This window comes from Phalaenopsis equestris, unplaced genomic scaffold (assembly GCF_001263595.1).
Source record: "Phalaenopsis equestris unplaced genomic scaffold, ASM126359v1 Scaffold000374, whole genome shotgun sequence".
In the NCBI taxonomy this organism is placed as follows: domain Eukaryota; kingdom Viridiplantae; phylum Streptophyta; class Magnoliopsida; order Asparagales; family Orchidaceae; genus Phalaenopsis; species Phalaenopsis equestris.
In genome coordinates, this window is record NW_018164816.1 from 116,674 (window position 1) to 140,996 (window position 24,323).

General features: G+C 34.6%; 1 protein-coding gene across 2 annotated transcripts in view; it reads right to left on the reverse strand.

Annotated features, from left to right (window-relative positions):
* LOC110026502 (zinc finger CCCH domain-containing protein 19-like) overlaps nt 1-24,323 on the reverse strand; it is a 101,840-nt gene that overhangs the window by 49,554 nt on the left and 27,963 nt on the right. For both annotated transcript variants that reach the window (XR_002294211.1, XM_020727459.1), the window contains exons 6-8: nt 5,038-5,097; nt 4,875-4,925; nt 4,688-4,758 (exon numbers count right to left, since the gene is read on the reverse strand). Coding sequence is in view for 1 of the 2 variants with exons in the window: in XM_020727459.1 (XP_020583118.1) it covers nt 4,688-4,758; nt 4,875-4,925; nt 5,038-5,097 (182 nt within the window). In the remaining variant the exon portion in view is untranslated. The remainder of the gene's footprint in view (nt 1-4,687; nt 4,759-4,874; nt 4,926-5,037; nt 5,098-24,323) is intronic.

Genomic DNA, 24,323 nt, shown 5'->3' on the forward strand with positions numbered 1-24,323 from the left:
AATCCACTGATCAGGCGAGTCAAAATCTTCGGATGAGAAATGACAGGTCTATTCTAGGAGGAAGAAGAAGACTGAAGGCCGACTCGAGCTTGGAAACTTATTGGATGATATTTTGGTCACTACTGGCAATGACACTCATCATACTAATTTATTAACTGGCTCTTTTCCTAGAACTAGGGAAACATGCAAAGCAAAATTGGGTCGCTCTCTGGCTATCTAATACTACGTTTTTTGGCATTTTTTGTTTTTTTTTTATTTAGGTCTCTTGTAATTTTCTGTATTTTCACTTTTCTTGGAACCATTTGTATGTGGTGGTTATCGTGGGGGAAAGGTGTCATGCTTGGGCCCTTCCACACGATCTATATGTATGCTTAGTTTATTTGATCGAGCCTCATCCTCAAGTATTGTGTTTATCCTTCGGGATAGATACAGGGTTTGAGGTATAGTGCTCTTTCATTTATACTATGAAAAATATGAGGTCAGTTTGATTTCATACTTTTCTAAACTTATATGTATGTATATATATATATATATATACATACATATAAGTTTATTATGTAAGTGTTAATAGTAAGTATATTTGAAATCATGAAGCATATGAAGAAAAGGAGATTCAGATACGGGATTGAGTAGATCACTTCGAAAAATATCTATTCTTGTTTACATGTTTTATTCTCTATTCTAACAAACATTCTTATTTATTTTAAGAAATAATAAAGTGTTTCTTTTTCAAAAAAAAAATTATTGCTAAACCACTCCCTTTATAAATAGGGCTTGTCGTCTCAAAAACAAAGTCAAAGAGATTGCCAACACGATGGATTCCTCAGGCAACAATAATTTCAAAACAAACAAAAACCAAACTATTTCTATTAATTTATCAAAAGTTGCAACAATGGAAGCAGGGATTTCAATGGCTGAGATAGAGGAGTTAATATGATGCCTCTAGCATGTGATTGATGACAACAAATGCAATGGACGATGAATTAGTAATGCCAAAAGGCAACAAAAAAATCAATTGGCTGTCTGGTTCATCCATTCTTTATTGCACCGAAAAAGAACATCATTCTCTTCAAGGGGAGATCATTTTGAAAGGCTACTGCATTACAACGAAATTCAAAACTGCTTCTACAATGTTCCTCCAATGAAGGACATTAGGATTGTTGTCAACAACATTATTATTTTTATAACATCTTTAAAAAGTAAAGAATGTGTCAATCATACTTTTATTTTATATCAAAGTAAAAAAAACAAAACAAAACAAAAACATATTAAGAGAGTGTTTGGCTGCAGGAAGGATTAACATAAGTAGGATTTAGTAAATCCGATTTATTAAATCCACCCCTTTGCTGAATTTATTAAATCTGGATTTAACATAAATCAAAGGCAAAATTTGGACCTTAAATCTAAAATTTTAAAAATCCGTGTAACTTGTGCTTTTTTTTCTTGGTTGTATTTAGTAAATTTGACCGTAAATCATGTTAAAAGGACGCTACCAAACACCCCCTAAAAGTGATTCCAAATAAACCCAAAATTTGTTAGACCTTATTTTGTAAATCAAGCAAGCTTGATAAAAGTGTGTTTTTATTCACAAAAGAAGCATCAAACTAATCAATTATTCAAGCACGTTTTATTTAACTATATTATTTTCTGGTTATTTTATTTTGCAGTTTCAATTAATTTTGAAAATGTCTGTGATGATGGCCTTACAGACGGGATGTGCTTCCAGCTTCCTGATGTTAAGCTATATGGTTTTTGTGGGATCAAACTATGTTGTTTCAGGATAATTACAAGCCACACATTAGTCTATGGATAATTCAAAGTTACACATGGATCCTTACCTATTACTGGAATTCATATAGGATTGTCATTGGCATAATCAATGATTTTGTTGTTTGGATTGTTTTATTCTTGTGAATAATTCAATCCTTAAACGCTCTCCATATGTGCTATTGTGATTTCGCTTTTGCTCCTTATCTAGGGCTTGTTGTCACTGCTCCTCACCTGTTCTTGAAATATGCTTTTAGCTTGCACAATGGTTGTAATGAGTTGCAGCAGTACAAAGATCTTTTTTCTCATCACAAATAGAAGTTTTTGGGTAAGCTCAAAGTTCAATTTTCGGCAAATCTACAAGTAAAAATGCTTGATCTTACCTAGGGATAAAATATCTATAAATTAATATGTCAAGTCGCATAATTAAGAATTTTGCATCAATAAATTTCATGTTTCAAATTTAATCTTATGTGTGCAAGTTGGATTCATGAGTCCTTCAAAAAAGAAACAAGTGTGACAATCTCTGGAGGAATTCATACCCCCATAACTACTTGAGGATTAAATTTCATTTAAATTATTGAACTCTTTCCTTTACCAAACTTCATTTTAATATTCTGCCATCAGCTGGCTAGAATTATTGATTTTATTCAAATTCGATACAAGTAAAATTTTAAATGTGGGGAATAAATTGTAATTGTTTGTAAATTTTACATAATGCAAAATTTTGTTGATTTCATATAATTTATTCGATCATTACATTATTACTTGCATTCTAATTCTTGAATTTTCTAGTTTTCGGCTAAAAAAAAACTGCTAATTTAGTAATTTTGTATCTCTGAATTCTAATTTCCTTTGTGTGACATATATTGGTTACATTATAGTTTCGCTAGAAGATCTAAATCCCTAAACATCTTGAATCACTACCTTCCAACTACAATCAATAAATAGGACATGAAAATGGCAGGTTGAACACTGTTCATGAATAGGAAACTATTTGTTATCATTTTCTTCAACTAAATATAGGTCTCCAGAAACGGATCCACGTATAACTCAGAGGGGGCAATTGCCCCTCCTAAATTTAGGTATTCTATTCATTAAGATGAATAAATCTATCATTTGCCCCTCATAAAAACAACAATATGCCCAGCTTTTATCATTTGCCCCTCCCAAAAACTAGAATGTGGCCTTTATTGCCCCAGTACCCATTCTCTAGGCACGTTAAATTATTCTTAATTAAATTTTATTTTATTTTATCAGATTTATCCTAATTCAACATGAATCAAGCAGCAATAATTTGATAGAAGATAAATAATTTATTATCAAATTTATTTTATAATATTTATTTAATACTTCAAACATTCCACTCCAACCTTCAAACCAAATGTCGCTTAAACCTACCAGAAAGATTGGTTTTGCTTCTTCATTTAAAGAACATAAATATTTATTTCCTTTGCAATGTGAGACAAAAGCGCCTTCCACCTTCCACGTGAAAACGTGAAAGTTCTTTACCTAGTGGAATTAACATACATACCACCCAATCCCTATTTACATAGGGTTAAAATTTACATCCATAACACCCAATCCCTATATATTTACATATCTAACACCTACTTATTTACAATAGACAAACATTAAACTTTACCGGCTCAACGCTTTATTTACTTTTCTAATACTTCAGTTTTTCTTTCTCCCATAATGTATTTGTATTTTAAAAAAGGCTATACATTTTTGAGAAATTTAAGAAAAGTATATTTTTAAGCCCATTTTGTTTAAAGTAAATTAAATTTTTAGTTATAATTTATATTGAATTTTAAATCAATATTGGACGTTAGTAAAGCATCTTAATGAGCATATTCATAAGCTCATTAAGTAAAATCAGAGCTTTTTAAGCTTGTGCACAATAATATATTTTTTCCTTAAATTTTTAGAGTTTCTTCCCTCGTATTTTAGTCAAATCAAAAGCTTGATTGCGCTTAAGATTTATCTTTATGGATTTGCTGTTAAATTATTATTAGTTTAGATGAAATATATTATTCAAAGTGGATGTTAACGCGTCAAATTGAATTTTTACTGTTTAATATTACACACAATAGGAAGAATTTGAGATTTAATTTTAAATGAAATAATATCTAAATCAAATAATATCCACTTAGTTGAAATAGAAGGTTCTATTTTGAATTATTTACTATTCACTACATTTATTTTGATAAAATTAGTTTGTCACCCCCACCCCCACCCTATTAAAACATGAGACTGGTTTCTGCCCCTGCATGTCTCAATGATAACTATATAAGTATCCAACGCAATGCAGCAGGCAATGCATATCCTCAACCTTCAGACATGCTGATGCAGTATGGATAACCAAGAAAATGAAGTTAAGAAAGGGACAATCACAAATTTTGTGGAACTGGCTTCTCATTAGGACTACTTTTAGTTAGATTGCATCTCATGGACAGAAGATAGATTGAAAATAACATTTGTTCAAGACAGAAACAAAAATGTATCTAGGAAGAATATAAAGAGATTGAAACATAGGAAACAAAGATTTATTCAAAAAGAAGATGAAAAGATTGGAAAACAAAATGAGCAAGGAAAAAAGATTCTTTCAAATTATAAATAGGTAAACATAAATTCATTACACAAGCACCTATTAAAACGTTACAACAAAGCACACAAAGACAGTGATGTGGGCAGTATTAGATGGTTTAAGGAACCAGAAGCAGAATAGAGAAAACATTCAAGAAGCCAAAGTCAATTTTGAAGCATATTGAATTAGAGAAAATAATTCAGCAAAATGAAAGAAATGTTAAAGTAAAACCATAGAAAACCCATAAATGATAAATGAGCCTAAAAGACACTATCAACAGCTTGAGCATGAAAAATAATAATATTAATAGGCTATAAACTGTAAGGATATTCTTTTCTGCGACCTGTTTCACTTGCACGATCACGGAGGTGGCTAAGCCGTAACTTCTCAGTTTCAATTGACTGCATAATAAGTTAGAATACAGATCATAGGCATGCTCAGGCAAAACATATTGCCCTGCACGACATGAAACCTAGCATTGACCTTTAGAAGAAAGAACACATAATAAGAAACTTACGTCAATGACTCTCACTGCATGAAGAACCTTGGCCTTCTCCTGAATGTAGCCCTGAAGTATATAGAACAGATGGAAATTCTAAATAACATGAAAGAAAATACAATTATTTACAACATTGGCTCTGTCCAAAGAAAAGTAGTTAAGCTCTATAAGCACATCTTACCAGTTTTAGTCGATCAATAAGCCCGCATTTAATGCTTTGCCTCAATCGTTGGCACTCCTCCTAGAAATGGCACTTGTCAAAGAATATTTAAGAGGAATATATTGAAAGGGAACATATTATGTCAAATGCACGGCTACCTCGCATCAACATTAACCCATTATCAACAGTACCATAAGTATAGATGCCTAAAGTAAGCTATCACTAGAACAAAAGAAAATGAGAAACATTGTTGGATACACAACATTTAAAAAATTTCAACTCGCATCAAAAGTTTCTAGCAAAAATAGGATTCAACATCATCATTAGCCCTAGCATAGCTTTTTCAGGAATTATCCTTCACTAGACCTATTGAACACCATGAGGTTTTAATTCTATTTTGTCCAATCTCACCGCACAACTTCTGACCATGTTACTATTGATCTACCTTTTCATCCTTCCCATAGACCAATCCTATTCATTATTTGGTCCCAAAATATACCATCTAGATACCAAAGTGTAACAAGAAAAACAAAGTACACGATAAGTCTCAACAGAAAAAATGAAGTCACCAGTAAACTGTATTCATCAACACTGGATAGGAAAAGCCAAATAAAGGCCAGGGAAAATTGGTTTGATTTTTTTAGGACAATGCCCAGTAAATTCTGGCCCAGACGTGCTAAGGACCAAATCCTAATGAAAAATGAATGGTAAAACCAAGGAATGACGCCAACACGGACTTAGTTTTCACTAACAGGTAGCCATTGAAGGTAAGCTTTTCAAGGATAATTAAGCTTTTGTTATTCTCAGGATATGGGGACATAGCAAAGCAGTAAGAAGAACGTAATTAAATTAAAATTTACTGTTAAATGCCTCAATAAATTTTGTTAGCTAGGCCCCAAAATCATCAAAACATCTAGCCTCTACCTTCCTCTTCCACTACAATCTCATTAATCTATGAGATCCCTACAGCCTACTCAGCAAAACTGTAGACGGCTGTAATATCATTCCTTCATTTTGTATGTTTTTTTATTAAAAGTTGTCACACGATTATATAAATACTAACAAATGCCGTACTGAAAAACTGAACCAATTCTCTCAAATTTTTAACCTGGCATTGTAGACCTAAGATTTTTCTTTATTTAATTTCCTTCATAGCAGCATTCTTCGAAACATTATCACAATCTTGCCGTCATCATCGTTGCACTCTCTTTATTTTCTCTTGTTTTTTTTAAAACAACATTCTCACCATATTGACCAAAATATTTCTCCTTATTGTAGCCTTCATCGTCACATTGTCGCAATCTATTTCACTGTCACATCCTCCATAATTATATAGTTCTATTTCTTGTGTTCTATATTGTTTATGTGAGCAAAACCATAAAGTCACTCTCCATGCACAACCAAAACCAACACCCACATTACCCTTATAGTTTTGGAATTTTTAAAATTGAGGGATTTAACAATACAAGTTGAATGAAATGAACTACCAAAAGTGATCGAGCTGGTTTCACAAATTCTTCAAAGCAAAAAGCACATTGGGGATTTATAAGTAATAAACGAAAAAAAAAATGTTTATTAGTACCTGAAAAAATATCTATCATGTGTGATTCTCTAGTATTTTGAAGCATTACCATCTCTTCTCATGCCTTAAATAATCAAAGAAGCCCATTGCAAGCTCTTAAATAGTTGACTTTGGAGCTGTATACCATATGATCAATTCCACTAGTAAGTTTATTTCATAAATTGTTGTCCTTACAACGACAACATCAAAAAGACTTTATCCCACTAATTGGGATCGACTGCATGAACCCTTTTTCACCGTCGTGTCCTGTTGAGTGTCAATTTTTCATTTAATTCTAATAAATTAAGATCAATTTTTAAACAATATGCCCAACTCTTTTTAGGTTTACCTCTGCCTTTCTTAACCTAAGTCAAATCTAAAATATCTACTCTCCGAATCAAATCATCGGATGTTCGATGCTTAGTGTGAACAAATCATCTAAGATGACTCTCTCTAATTTTGTCCGCCACTAGAGCTACACCAACCCTATCACAAATATATTCATTTCGTAATTAGTCTCTAAGGTAAAGCCACTCATCCAGTAAAGCCACTCATCCACCTAGCATCCACCTAGGCATTCTCATCTCGACAACACTTAACTTAATTTTATGCTTCTCTTTTAAAGGCCAACGTTCTGCGTCATAGATCATTACGGGTATCACCACCATCTTATAAAATTGTCCTTTCAGTCTAAGCGATACTTTTCTATTACACAATAGGCCCAAAGCATTCCTCCATGTCAACCAACCAACTTGAATTCTACTAATAACATCCCCATCTATATCACCATCACTTTGAACAATAGATCTGAGATATCTAAAATGTTTACACCTTTTAATAATTTGATCACCTAAAGTTACAACTCTGTCATTAGAGCTACTAATACTAAAATTACATTCCATGTATTTAGCTTTAATTCTAATCAAACGAAAACCTTTACACTCCAAAACAGACCTCCATAATTCAAGTTTTTTTTCCTAAGCTCTTTCTCTAGCCTTATAAACAAGAAGGATATCATCAGTGAATAGCATACACCAAGGCATTAAGAGCATTCATAATTAAAGCAAAAATATATGGGCTTAAAGTCGATCCTGACGTAATCCAAATGAAATAAGAAAAAATTTGGTCAATCCTCCTTCTGTTCTAACAAAAGTAACACCTCTAATAAACATATCTTTAATGACTTGAATATAGTCATATCAACACCTTCCTTCTCTTCAACTCTCCCAAAGATATCTCTTGGAACCTTAATAAAAGTTATAAACTCGTCCTTGCAACAAAAAAAAAATATTTGGGTTGATGGATAGATATCATACAAACAAATCTCTCACACTTCTCTCATACGCTCCAAATACTTAATTATTTACCAAAATAATATCCTTCCAAAGGCTAACTAAGAAATCCAAGTACAAAGTTGGTTTTTTATTCAATATATTGTTCATCTTAAAAACAAGGTATGAGAAGAAAGACTGGGCTTGTTAGAAAAGGGAATGAGCTCTACAACATTAAGATATTCAATGACTAAGAAAACTCCATAAAACTTTTAGTATTATCACTCTCTCAAGATATTACAAAATTCAATAAAAAATATGACTTCACCCAAATGTTAGCCACTCTCATTCTTTGTTGTTCTCAAAATCATGTTTACTTTGTTATTAAAAGAAATATAAAAACCACAAATTTCATTGTGATATTCTTAAACTAACAAAACACAAATTTGTGAATTATTCAATGAGAGAAAAGAATCCCTTCTTTTTCATTAGTAGCGGCATACGGAAACTATCATCGGCATCTAACATCTTTGAGGCTCAGTAGTTTGTCCTTTAACAATCATTGCACTTGCATGTCATAAAACTTTTTACTAAACAAGCCAAAATGATGTAAGTACATCCTACCTACCATATTGATTCCTCTTCTGCGTAGCGCCATAATGAAAAAAAAATGGTTGCACAAAAGAATGATTTCTTACTTGCTACCACAAAAAATTCCCTTTTTTTAGAAAAATATCCAAAAGCAAATATGAGGGAAAAGCATTTTTAACCGATTACCTACAAAATTATTTATGGTTTAAAAGTCCTACACAATTCCAAGAAAATTATTTTCCCATTCTAATACCTCAGACAATATTGTTCCTAAAATAGTCAAATATGTTGCTCATAACCCAATAAAGCAAAAAAAAATAATCCTCAAGTCATTATGCTACATGGTGCAGATGCTAACAAATGCAAATGTCAAAAAATGTGCCTTCATTTAGCTCTTCTCCTACATGGTGCAAATGCTAACATTCTCCCACAAGAAAGGTGTATGTGTCTGTTGATATCCCGTTCAATGAAAAAAAAATCACAATTTTATAATATCCACCACAACGAAAAAATATCACACATTAATTAATTTTTTTTTTCATTTAAATTATCCTTCACTACCTTAATCTCGCAAACAACTATATTCAATAACCATCCACTCCTACCCACCTAAGCATGTAATCGAGGAATCACTTCTTACTCAACCATTACTAGTTTACTTAAGAATAAAAAATCATACTCTCATAAGTCCAAATAACTGAATAAATCCTTGTCATTAAATCTGCCAAGGGAACCATTGAGCCTGCAAATAAAGCTTCAAAAATTTTCACTAAATATTCTTTATCCTTATTTGTTTATCATACAAAATCATTCTCATAATCACCAATCCTTCCTTACTAACCTGCATAATAATTTTATCATAACATTATCTTTAAGGAATTAAATAATTCGAATTAGAAGAATGCTATGAGGATGAAATAGATGCCCTTTAAAAATAAAAGTTATAAATTGATAAAGAAAGCAAGAAGAGACTAGCGGGATATAGATGGGTCATCACTAAAAAATATAAATTTGATGGCTCACTAGTAACATATAAATTTAGACAGTTGAAGAAAGGCCAAACACAATTATATAAAATTGATTATCATGAAAACTTTATTTTGGTTGCTAAAATAAACATAGTTAAAGTTCTCTTATTTTTAATAGTTAACAATGACTAGAAAATACAACAATTCAAAGTGAAGAATACCTTCTGATAAGCTGATTGGAGATTGAGCAATGGGGAATAAAAGAAAAGAATACTTCGAGACATTAGAATAAAATAATTATGTAAGCTAAAATCTTCCTTATTATTAAGATGACATACTCTCAACATAAATCTTCATATTAAAACAAAAATAAAAAGCAAACCAATTGAAAGAAATGGGTCAAGTTAAGATGTCAATTTGTCAAGAACCCATACAATTAATCAAAATTTTGGAGATACTCCAAAAGATAATATTTAGAAAAAATCTCCTATCAAAAACTAGTCGAAAAACTTGTATACTTCTCACATATGAAACGTTAAATTACTTGCATTGTTGGCACGGCCAACAATTCATTTTCAATCCAAAAGAAATGCATCTTAGAGTAGTATATAAAACTCTAAAATATTTCAAGAAAACTCCGAGAAAAGAATTATAGTTAAAAAAAAGTGGATGATTTAACACTCGAAGTATACACACGTGCAACGGGGTGCAAGGTTGACGAGAAGCCAACTTTAGGGCATTTAAATTCTTAAGATGCAACCTCATGATTTGCATAACTAAGAAAATAAGAAATAGTGGTAAAATTTAGCATAGAATGGAATTGTGGAAGTATGGCACTGAAGATCTATGAGTTGCTTTGGCAAAAGAACTATCTTAGAAGATTTAAATGTTAGATGGAGGTATTATAAAACTCTATCATAATAAAAATTTAGTCATCGATATTGCACATAATCTCATGCAACATAACCTTTCGAGGTATATTTAAGCTGATAAGCACCTTATAAAGAAGATGGTAGGCAGCGGGCTAATCAAGATACTAGTTGTAACCAAAGGAGAATAAATTGCTAACATTCTAACCAAAAAATATCATCAATGATAATCTTTTAAAAATTATTAGGTAAACTTGAAATGAATAACATTCATTCAAATGATTAGCGAGTGTCAAACACCTTCATAATTTACATCAGATATCATCACACTCGATTAAATTTTTACCCTCTTTACTTCTACTTTCGATGTCACCTCATCGATAATCTCCTACTCTTCAATTCATGTACTATTGTGATTATTTCATAATTACTATTCCCTGATTTTATATGTTTATTGATAAAAGCTCTATTATGATTATATAATTACTACATAAATGTTATTCAGTTATTTCTCTCTAAATCTTACCATTAATTAAGCTAAATTAAAAGAACAATAATTTGCATTTACATAATTTTGAGAGTGAGTGCTCCCATGAAAAGTAGATGAACAAGCAACAACAGTAAAACTTTTATCCCACTAAGGGTCTGTTTGGTGCAGCTGCAGCTTATTGAATAATCTGCTGATAAACTAAGTGCGATGGCTATTACAAATTTTTAATTTTTTGGAAAAGTCAGACCGCTGCTAATAAGCTGTCACCGCACTTAGATAGGTGCGGTGTGAAAACGATGTTTTTTGTTTTTTGAAAATGCATAAACTGGCAAAACGCAGTTTACCCAAACAGGCCAAGTGTGTTTTCAAAACGCCACCGCACCAAATAAACTGCGCACCAAATAAACTGCCCGGGGTCGGCTACATGAATCTTTTTTCTCCATTGCAACCTATTCGGCTACATGAATCTTTTTTCCGGCTACATGAATCTTTTTTCTCCATTGCAACCTATTTAGTGCATATTTTCATTTAATTCTAATAAATTAAGATCATTTTTTATACAATATGCTCAAGTCTTCCTAGGTCTACCTATGTTTTTCTTAGCATAAGTCGAATCTAAAACATCTACTCTCCTAATCGAATCATCAGATGGTCGACGTTTAATGTGACCAAATCATCTAAGACGGCTCTATCCAATTTTGTCCGTCGCTGGAGCTACACCAACCCTATCCCGGATATACTCACTTTGTAATTTGTCTCTAAGTGTAAAGCCACTCATCCACCTAATCATTCTCATCTTGACAACACTTAACTTAGTTTTATGCTTCTCTTTTAAAGGCCAACATTCAGCACCATAGAGAATTGTAGCAGTCTAAGCGGTATTTTTCTATCACACAATAGGCCCAAAGCATTCCTCCACTTCAACCAACCAACTTGAATTCTATTAATAACATCCCCATCTATATCACCATCACTTTGAACAATTCACCCGAGATATCTAAAACGTTCACACCTTTTAATGATTTGATCACCCATATTTACATTTTTGTCACTAGAGCTACTACAACTAAAATTACATTCCATGTATTCAGTTTTAGTTCTACTCAAACGAAGGCTTTTAGAATCCAAGGTAGACTCCCATAATTCAAGTTTTTCCAGAGTTTTTACTCTCCTTATCCATAACAAAAATATCATCAACAAAAATCATACACACCAAGGTACATCTTCCTGTTAGGGTCCAGTAAGACCATCCATAACTAAAGCAAAAAGATATGGCTTAAAGTCAATCCTTGATGTAAACCAGCAAAAATAGATAAATAATTGGTCAATCATCCTTCTGTCCAAACACAAGTAACAGTTCTTCTATACATATCTTCAATGACTTGAATATAAGTCATATTAACACCTTTCTTCTCAAGAACTCTCCAAACGATATCACTTGGAACCTTATCATAAGATTTTTCTAAATCAATAAAAATCATATGTAGATCCTCCTTATTATCTCTAAACTCCTCGTGCTCGAATCGACTCCTCACTGCTCCTTCGCCTCGTATCTGCCCGAAAAACCCTCTCTTAACGGTCGATCTGTAAGTATTGAATGGAATGAATTTCGTTAGTTGGTGCCCCTTCAGTTGGATTTCGTTGGAAAATGTTGGGCTTTCAAGTGATTTTTTGTATGCAATTTTATCATTTTTCGAATGCGTTTGGCATTTCAGTATGTTTCTTCTCCTCTTCTCAAATTATTCTTCCCAATTATTTAGAGTTTGTGATTTCAGTAGGTTTCTGTCTTGGGGTTTCATCTTGACATTTTAGTATGTTTCTTTGTTTGGATTTGCTAAGAGAGCAAGCTATGCTTTCAGTGCAATTGGGCTTGAAGGAAGCATATTGGAATGAGTTGTTCTTGTTGGATGGTTACATGGCAGTTTAAAGTTGTGTTTGTTCTTAAGTTGTTAATGTTTATACCTTCTTATTATGCCACCATTGTTTAAGGTAGATTTTTTGCAAATCTTGTGAATTGGAAGCAGATTTTTTGCATAAGAATGTTTGGAGCTGTGAATTGGGAAGAATTTTTTGCATTTACACATATTTATATCTTTTTATCATGCCACCATCGTTTAAGATAGTTTAGAGCTTTGAATTGGAGGCAATTTTTTTTTGCAAAAGAATGTTTGCTATGTATGCAAAGCTTTTGGATATGATTACAGGTGTTGTTTAAGGTGTTTCACGTGTAAATGCATAAGAATTGGTTGGTATGTATGCAAAGTTTGTGCATATTATTACAGGTGGCGTTTTAGGTGTTTTTAGGTGTTTCATGTGTAAATTTCATGTGTAAATGCAAAAGAATTGGTTGGTATGTATGCATATCACTGGTAGCTAATGTAGCGTTATAGGTATTTTTTGAAGCTTACATAAAAATGTCTGTCACTGCACATTTCACAGTTGTTTATTATGAGTTGTTTAAGGTTAAAATCAGTCCTACTATGTTTATATTTGTATGTGTTACTATATAATTCTCATTGGATTTGAAAACTAGAATCTTACTTATCAGTACTACTATGTCTACGTATGTATGTGTTACTACATAGAGATGTTTGTATATTCTTCTAAAAAGTCAATGAAAATTAACTTCATGAATGGTTCATCACTAAAGGCAACTGATTAAACAACCTTCGTCTTTTGGTTTTCTGTTATCGATCTTTCTTTGGAGGCTGATAGCTTTTTTGGTTATATAATGGAATGATGCTAAGATCGTGCCACGACTAATTAGATGAGAGCAGTGTTCATTAATATCTCAACTTAATATGTTTAGTGATAATATTTGAATTGAGAAGGCAGAGATGCATGAAATCAATGTGACATCATAACAACAAAAAGATTTTTCTCCCCCACCTGGAAAGCTTATGGTGGTTATGAGTTGATTCCTGATATTGGAGTGCACAAGATAGATAAATGTCTTCATACTTGGTGATAATCATGGGATCCTAATATTTTCTGGTGTTTTTTTCTCATTGTTTAATGATTGAGCCCCTATTTCCAATGTTTTCAGATTTTTTTTTTCATTCTTCTCTGATTTGTGGCATTTAATTTGAATTAGTTCAGCCTCATTGTATAATGGTCTAACAAGATGTTCTTGTTATATGTTAAGTTAATTTGTTTAACTATAAATTCTTCATTTAGTTGCAACATGGCTAAGACGAATGAAGGGGGTTCGTCAGCAATGTAGGATAAGTAACGAACATTTTTCGCAATCTTCGAACTAAAAAAATTGAGCTTGGAAATAGGTCAACCACGTAGTTTAACAAGATTGACAAAATATTACGAAGAGGTTCAAAGAATTGACGGGAAGGGATTACGACATGCTCAAATTTAAAAGAAAATATGATCAATTAAAGGAGTGAAAGATATGGAAGAAGCTGAAACGGGGATCCACCGAGTTGGATTGAGATCCCATTAATGCTCCAAACGAATTGTGGGTTGAGAAATTAAAGGTAATAAATATACTCTACTTTGGCTTATTATCATTTTTGTTCCCAACGTTGCAGGAGAAACCACCAGCTAAAAAATATAAGCTGTGTGGAATTGACCAGGAGTTGGAAGATAAATTGGACGTAATTTTTAAGGGGGTCGTCGCGACGGGTAAGCATGCATTCAACCCAAGTAGGTTAGGGTTTGCAAGCATACCAGATGATTTGCCACCCGAGCAGGTTACGACTAACGATGAAGGGTCTAGCACTAACCAGAAGGAGATAGTCCAGTTGCCAGTAAAAGAGTCTCAAGCTTAGGAAAAGGGGAAAAGATAATGACATTTTAGTGAAAAGCTCAATAGATAAAATGATTGATACTTTTGCAACCCCCCCAACTACTGCTCCACCTGACAACAGCATCGTAGATTTTATTATAGCTTTGGATGTTCTTCCAGAAGTTGTGGTTGATGAGCACTTTTATGTAAAATGTGCTAAATTGATTAAGGACCCGACTCGAAGGCAAATATTCATGGCACTGCTGCCCAAGTTGCATGTTGAATATTTACGTGTTTTGGTTGACGAATGAGTCGATTTTATAGATTGATGTCAGTAGTCTTTATTTGTATTGAATTTCAACAGTTTTATTTATTTTTCAGAACAATTATTTGTAATTCATTTGTGTGTTTTAAAGTCGTTGATATTTTTGTTATTTCATTTTGGTGTTATTATTTGTTCACATTTTCTTTCATCATAACTTAATTCATTAGAATGGATCGGCAGCAAGAGCTCCGAAAAGAATGACATGGGTTGCGGCGATTGTCGTATTGTTGTTGGAGTACTACCGCTCTATCACTGCTCTAACACCATGCATGACGTCCTCCTTTGTTAGGGACAAATGAGTGGGTGAGATACTTGTTGGACATCCAATAATGTTCGGCAATATTTTTTGTATGGCTGCCCCGATTTTTATTGATCTTCATGAGCTATGTCTTAACCACAGCCTCCAAGGTTCTTCCAAAGCGACAACTAGGGAGGTGTTGACAATAGCAGTATACATTCTATCTCAGAACGAATCAGTTAGAAGAGCTATGGAACGATTTCAGCATTCCTCAGAAACAATTAGTTTATACTTCTCCAAAGGTCTGCAATCACTTGTTAGCTTAGCATCGCCATCATTAAGCTAGAGAATCCATCATTCGCTACTACTTTAGCAGAAATTGCTAAAGATCAACGTTACATGACATATTTCAAGATAAGTTTTATTATTGCATTACGTTCACTTCATAATGTAATTAGTTTTTAACGATGCTAAGCAGAACTGCATTGGGGAAATTGACGGTACTCACGTTGATGCCCGACTTTCTAGCCACGAAAAGGTGACTTACATTCACCCGAGTGGTTCAACTACCCAAGATGTTATAGCAATATGTGACTTCAACATATACTTCACATTTTTTATGGCTAGATGGAATGATAGTGTACATGACAGCGTCTTTTCACCTATGCAATTAGGAATAGTATGCAGTGTTTCCTTCGTCCGCCTCCACGTTTGTTTAGTTATTTAAACCTATTAGTTATATGTATTATTTGTCACTAATAATTTTTTCATAACAAAGAAATATTATTTGGTGGATGTTGGATATCCGATGCAGATGGGGTACCCGAAACCCTATTCAAACACCAAATACCATATTTTTTATTTCAACAGAGCAATTGGCACCGCCCGTGATAGAAAAGAAATGTTAAACAAACGACACTCTTACTTACGCGGGGTGATTGAAAGGACATTTTGGGTTTGGAAGAATAAACTAATCATCCTACGTGATATGTTGTCGTGCCTATTTTTCAAACAGGTGCATATTGTGGTGGTCACTGTGGCACTCCATAACTTCATCTGATGACATCCCTCTCGACAAATATGGACTTCAGTATGGTTGACGATGAACAAATGCATGTCGCTCCAGAACCTTCAGAACTCTAAGTTAGGCATTCTATATCTAAGGATGACATGGAGCCCACTGAATTTGACATTCAAGACGGTGAAGGTGGAGTCGAAATGGTTGTTTTGAGGGAGTGTATCACAGATGTTATATGTGGTTGTTGATTGACTCAATCTTTATTCTTCAGACTATATGTTTTTTCGTATGTATTTTGTTGCATTGTAAATTTGAAATTTATAATTTTACTATATATTTTGTCTGTTACATTGTACTTTCAAATTTATAATACTAACATGTTTAAGATTGTTTTTCTTTCTTTGTTTTTTTTTTTTGATTTGTGAGGTCAATGATAAAAAATATGACCTTATGAGTTCTTTTAGATTGTCGGTTCATTGTTGTTTTTTAATGTTGCATGTGAAATCTTAATAAAGGCAACCGAGATATTCTCTTCTTTTTGCTGCACTGGCTTACGAGGATCTACTAGATGGTATTTTTTTTGGTGATATGCACATCTGGCGTAGAGTGTTCGTATCTCAATGGTATTGCGTGCGAAATCCTAAAGGACGCAACCTAGGTCCTCTTTTCTTTTCAGTGCATCGGTATATGAGGATTTACTGGATGGCCTTTTTTGGTGATAGGCACAAGTAACCCAGGACGTTCGTCCCGTGTAGGTTAAAGGCAACCGAGAACTCATTTTTTCGAGGTCCACTATCTCCTTGTAGTGACAAACTCGTGGATTGGTGTAGTAGTTACTGAAACCTCAAACTCACATTTTTTTTATTTATGCTTTTTGGTTTGGCACAGTTTTCGTTTATTTAATTATCTTGTAGATAACTAAATTTTAATTTAATTTTCTAATCAGACTAATTATTTTTACTGTTTCTATCTCTATAGAAACATGAGCTCTAGGATTTCAGGGACCTCCCGAGTTGTGTTGTGTTACTGCGGACAACATACTCCTTTACTAACCTCACGACAGGCTCACAGTTACGGGAAAAGTTGTACAGTTGTCGCAAGGGGGCGTTTCCGCGAGATGCGGTTTCTTCCGTTTGGTCAACATTTCGGAATATTCCACTGCCGACAGTGATCGAGGTACGATGGTTTCCCAGGAGGACAATGCAGCTGATGACATACGTTGTCAGGGTTTTAAAATAAACATTTTAATAGTTTTAATTGTATTTGTAATTATTTTTCTTTTTATTATATCAGTTTTGATACTCACGCGTGAGGATTGTATCTTATTTTTTAAAACTATTCTGTATTGATTTTCTGCTTATGTTGTATCAATTATATATTGCCCAGACAGTTCTGTTGCAAACAGTATTACTTAACAGGGGTATAATTGTCATTTATCCAGAAATAGCTACAAATAAGTTGTTATGAATAAGCTCCTACAAACAACCAGCAAGCTTATCAGAACAATATATAGATTATCAGATTATCAAGATAATCTGCAAATAAGCAGATTATAAATAATTTGCAGTTGTCCCAAAGAGACACTTTATTAAAATCAATGACACCAAAGTTAAACAACAACGGAAAAACAAAATATTATTAGTAAAAGCAAATTGGTGATTACAACCGAACACACTTAAAAGGGGAAAAAACAATTGGCAAACATAAAGGTTGTATCCTAAAGAGAGTGCTCGGTTAGGTGGAGTGAAAAGGGTGGTGGTTGACCGTAGGAAGGAAGGCGGAATGTTGCGGTTGGAAAGCAGTGGAAGGGCAAGAAGGGCGGTTGGCTACAGGTGGAAAGGATAAACTGTGGTTGGCCAGCAGGTAGGGAAGACGACAGAGAGGCAGAGGGCTTCTAGTTAGGGATGACAGACGAAGGGTGGCCAGCGCAGGGGTGGCTTGTGGCTGGGAGGTTGGTTGGTGGATAAGGTTCAACTATAGAAAGATAGCAGAGGGAACATTTTGATGGCTAGAGAGCAAGGTGTAAGAGATGTGGTTGGCAAAAGACAATAATGAGAGCTATAAGTGTAAGAGATGCGGCTACAAAAGACGATAATGAGAGCTATCTAGCGGCTGAAGGGCAGATCTTGAAGGTAGTAGCAAAGAAGAACAGTAGAAAAATAGCCAAGGACTATTGCCGAGCAGCTGCAGTAGGTACGAGGATGGCGACGGCGACGATGGCTACAAAGGGAAGGATGCTGCGGAAGGGGAAGTCGAGGATAGTCACCACCTTAGAACAAGATAAAAGCAGAGCACTAGTCGCCTTTGGATACATCCCTAAAAGTGAGAACTGGAAGTGTAGATGGCTATCCCAACAGAAAAGATACAAAGCACTATCCTAAAACAACATAACAATGGCATATATAGACCTAGAGTAAATAGGAGTGAACCCACTCCAAATAGAAGGAAAGACTCTGCCTGGAAGGACTAGTCGGTGCCTCCTCTGCCTAGATCAAAACCAGTCCAAGGCAATAAACCGTGTCTGGACACTGAAAGCCTGTATCGACCTCATTCGTCGAAGCTTTTGTCTGTACGTTAAAGGTTATGAAGTTTTTGTAACCTCCTAAGGTTGGAGGATCTTCGACTGCGTCAATATAAGCATTTGGATCCCACTGTCAATTACACCGTCTCCCAAGACACATGAAAATATTTCCCCACTTGCAAATAGTAATCAATATTTGTCCAACTATCAGAGGATACAGTGTTTAACTGATTGGGACTTCGCGTCAAGAATACATTGTGGGGTCTTCCAAAAGTAGCCCAAGATTAGCTCATCCCTATTCGACGTGAGGATAGATTGAACTCCTAACAGTGGCAGCTCTAGCAGCAAGCTAGCAATCAGGGTGCCCTGTAACTATCTCTATAGCGGTTGCCCTGTGTCTAATATCGGCCCTTCAGTCTTACTACCCTTTATCATCACCAAAATTTGTCTCACTGGTGCCTCTTTACTGGCAAGATCACTGATAAGCTCGGACTCTATATAAGATATGACAATAATGTGTTTCACATTTATTGTGAATGAGTAGTTGTTTTAATATATCGTGCTTAGTTAGAAGATCAAACTACCACGATCTCCCCAACATGATGTGACTAAAATTCATCGTCACTACATAGCACCAAACCTGATCCTAATGTTGATTCTCAATATAAAACTCCACGAACCAGCTCCTATCAATGCTGACATCAAGGAATATGGTTGGAAAGCCTCTGAGTCGCGATGCTCAACTTATCCATAATTTTGTGGACCCCACATTCTTACTCTCACCTTTATTGATGATGAGGTTGCATACATTTCATTTCACAGTGCAATGGGTGTAGAATACATCATTATGAAGCCACTATTACCCCCTCGTAGCCTCAATTTGAAGGACACATCGAACCACAAGCATCGCATCCTATTCTTAAGCTACCTCCTCGCTCACCTCCTCTACTGCACCCTGCTCGGCGAATGAGACAACTCCGCTGGTGGGGCAATTGAAAGAAATATGCCCATATCCAAGACAACTGGAACATTTCCTAACTGGCACTGTACTGAGCATGCTACTCTTCTCGGGCTTCTTCTCACTATGAGCGGCTCTATCATTCTTCTGACCAGTCTTCTCAACTCCCCTATGTGTGCCACTATTGAAGACTCCAACTGTGGGTAGCTTTCTGAATGGTGATGGGTTCTTGCTCTGTTTTTGTTGTCTCTCCACCTTCAGTGTCAAAGTATGAACATCACCCAACGACTAGTAAAGTTGAAGTTGAAATACGTTAACGATGGAAAGCTTTAGGCCTCCCATGTACCTAGAAATCACGTGCTCTTCTAACTCTGCTAGCTCAAATTTCAGCTTATGTTGCATAAATTCCTTTGTGTAATCCTCCACTAATAGTTCCCCTGTTGCAAGTAGTGAAGCATCAAAAAAATATCTTGGTGATAGTGTGAGTGTAAGTAATGCCTCCAAATCTCCTTCATCTTTTCTCAGGTAGTAATCTAGTTTTTCCCTACTCCATGTCTCTTCCTCTTCAGATTCTCCCACTACAATGAAGCGCTATTCGTTTGTTTGATAGCAACAAGCTTCACTTTATGGTCAACTGGCACCTCTTGTATTCGAAATTTGTTTGACGATTGACAACCACTCTATGAAATCCTTTGAATTCATTCTTCCCTCGAAATCCTTGTACTCTCCGCCAAGCAGTTCATCTCTCGATCCTCTAATAATAAATCTTATAGCATTAGAGTTTGCCTTCCTCTTCACTTGAATCATCCCTACATAAGGGATCCAGGTGTTACCCTCTCTCTCCTAGCCAAATCTCGCAATCACGCTCAACAATAACCTCTCCTTGGGTCATTTCCTCAAATTCAATGTACCTTTATAGCACTCAACAGAGTTCCAATTGCATCTCTTTCAAGGTAAACTCCTAATCGGTGTCCAACACTTGTCTCCTCGATCACATAATTAGAGTTCAGGTGCAAGTGGGATAGCATGTATGGGTGTGACGTCGGGTGGGAAAAAAATTTTGGGTTAGGTAGTAGGGTTTTTAGGTAACCCAAGGTCAAGAGTTAGACTACCTCAAATACCAAATGTACCAGAGTTAACCAACAACAATGAGAAAATAAAATAATATTACTGAAAGCAAGTGAGGAATTATAATCAACCATACTTAAAACGAAAAAAAAAACAACAAACGCAACACAAAAGTAGTTAAGGTTGTGTCCCAAAGGGTTGGTGGTCGGTTTGTAGTGGAAGGGTGGCAGTTGACTGTCCGACGGAAGGTGGAAGGTTGCAATTGGAAAAAAGAGGAAGGGCAAGAAAGGCAGTTTGCTGCAAGTGGAGGAGAGGAGCTAAGGTTAGTCTGCAAGTAGATAAGAAGGTAGGAAGGTGGAGGACTTGCGGTTGGGGATGACAGGGGAAGGACAGCAGGCCTAGGGGTGGCTAGCAGCTGGGAAGTTGGCTAGTGGAAAGGGTGCGGCTGCAGAAAGACAGCAAGGAGAGCAATCCAGTGACTAAAGGGCAAGGTGGAATAGGTGCTCCTGCATGAAGACATCAAGGAGAGTTATCCGCTAGCCAGAGGTCAAGTTGGAAAACATTTGAAACGTGGCAGCAAAGTGGAACTGCAGAAAAATAGCCAAGGAGGATTGTTTTTGGGCTGCTACAACAGGTACGGCGATGGCGATGGCGATGGCGATGGCGATGGCAGAGGGAAGGATGTGGCCAAAAGATAAGTCGAGGGTAGTCACCCCTCTAAAATGAGATAGAGTCGAAATACCACTCGCCCTTGGAAACATCCCTAGAAGGAAGAACTAGAGACGTCGATGGTTGTCCCGACATAAAACATACGAAGCACTACCTTAAAACGCCATAACAACAACTTATATAGACCTAGGGTAAATAGGAGGGAAGACTCTGCCTGGAAGGACCAGTCGACCCCTCCTCTGCCTGGACCAAATCGGTCTAGGGCAAGGGTGTTGCGCCTAGGCGCTGGACGCCCGCGTCAATCAATCTCATCGTCAAGGTTCCAAAGCCCCTATCAATTTTAAGATGTATATAATGACTTGGCACTACCTTAAAACGCCATAACAATAACTTATATAGACCTAGGGTAAATAGGAGAAAAAACTCGGCCTGGAAGGAACAGTAGATCTCTCCTCTGCCTGAACCAAACCGGTCTAAGGCAAGGGTGTTGCGCCTAGGCACTGGACGCCCGCGTCAATCAATCTCATCGTCAAGGTTCCAAAGCCCCTATCAACTTTAAGATGTATATAATGACTTGGGCCACAACAAGGCTAGACCAAAAAGTAGCAACGAGCCCAAAGACCCACCTCCCAACATAAGGTCATCTAAATCCCATCTCAGTAATCAAAAAGAAAAATCTTCTAAAGAAAGATCAATAAAAAAACAAAAAAATAATAATATATAAAAAATATAAAAATAATAAAAAAATTACTAGTCTGAGCTACTACCCCTCCGCACTTTTAGCTAAAGATTTTTAAGTGCTCAATCTATAATAGATCAAGGACCAAAAAAGATGTCAAGTAATATCAATATAACCAAGTTGACATTATTTCAACATTAATGGCTAATAAGGCTAAAATCATGAAGCAAATGCCTTTAAATCAAATAATCAAAGCCTGCAAATTTGCCCTGAATCACACACCAACATTTTTTTTTTAAATCAATATAGTAAACAATAAACATGTGTGTAAGTTTCTCAACAATTGGATTCTTCTGATAGAACGAATAACACACTTTATAAGCAAGGTCCTGCATAAAAGTACCCTCCACAATTTTTCCGCCTGTCATATACTTAGTGGAATAAAGGCTTATTGTTGCTGCTATTAATGCCACAAATAGTTCTCCTGAAATTGATCGATCACATGACAAATCTAGCCAACAATTTTCAAAAATGTAAAAATTGTCCCAGCAATAAAAAAAAAGTAGTTGAGGACTCCCAAATCACCAAGTAAAGAGAAAATTCATATTTCTCATTCATTCACTTAACCACAAGTGGAAAAAAACCAAATGAAAGAAAATTTTAATGAACTTAACATCTTCTCCTAGATATCTCAACTACAAAAACACCTCTTTAAGTCTATTAAAGGACAAAGCCAATCTAAAGTCTCTAACAAGCTCCATTCAAATTCGTCATAGCATAATGCCCACATTAATGATCAACCAATTACCAAACATTCTCCTTTATACCCCATAACTTAGTACACATCGTTGCAAAAATTCTCCCAAACAAAAAGCCTTCCTTACATATATTAGCTCCAACATTATTAAAATATTATAAATCCTATCTGAGAAGTTGAAAATAAGAATTAGAAATATGCCAAAAAAGAGATATGAATGATCTAAAAAAGGCCAAACTTAGGAGACCGTTGAGCTACCATAAATAAATAAATAAATATAGGACGCAAGTGCGTTTTCAAATTAAAATATAACACAAATGAAAGCTTGGGAAAATATAAAGCAAGATTTGATACCAAAGATTATACTCAATTATATGAAATAAGTTATCCAAAAATGGTTGCTCGTATTGCTGAAATAAATATGATTCAAATCTTAATTTCTTTGGTCCCTGATCTTGGATGGTCCATGTAACAATATGACATGAAAAAAGACTTTTACATGAGGAAATGAAAATAATTTTTTTATGAATCATCAACCATAAATCACTACATAAAAAATAAGGTGTGCAAACTTAAAAAGGCACCATATGATCATAAGCAATCTCCAAAGGGTTCTGTTTATTAGATTTAGAAAATTCATGCATAAAATATTTCATTGATAGAAAAATTTCAATTTTTATATAAATATCAACATAATTGTTGCATGTGACGACAATAAAAGAAAGGAATTACTCAGTAAAGAACTCACGATAAAAGTTGAAATGAAATAACACTGAAAACTTAAATACTTCCTAGGTATAAAAGTGGCTTAATTAAAAAAAAAATTAGCTCTCAGCAAAATTAACATAAAAGAATTTTTAGGAGAAAAAAAAAAGATTGATTGCAAGTCATATGAAACTCCAACTAAACTAAATAAAAATTTGAACACAATTAAAGATACAAGAAAAGTTGACATTAAATAGTACCGATGATTGATTATGAAACTAATTTATCAATCTCAAACCCGACCTAACATTATTTTTATTGTAATACTCATAAGCAATTTATGCATATATTAAAATAATCTCACCGTCTATCTACTTAATGAGTTCTCTTGTATCTAAAATGAAATGCTGAAAAAGATATGCCCACTATACAACATGAAATCATGTAAATTAAAGGTCATGCTAATGTCAATAATATCGAATCACTAATAGATAAAAGATTGACTCCAGGATATCACACACTATAGGGAGTAAATCTTCTAACATAAAAAGCAAAAAAATGTCTCAAGGTCAAGTGATGAATATGAATTGAGACATTCACTCTTGTGAGCTCCTGTGAAATAAAATAATAATAAAAGATTTAAAAGCAAACGAAAAGGACCTAGGAGAATATACTAACAATGAATATTCTATAAGCAATGCCAACAATCCAATATAACATTATCAAACCAAATATGTGGAAGTGGATAAGTATAAAAAGGAAATTAACAAGTAGTTAAATTTACCCTCAAAATGTACTCTCTCTCTCTCACACACACACAGATTAAAATAGTAAAATTGCACTCAAAATGTACTCTCTCTCTCTCTCATATATATATATT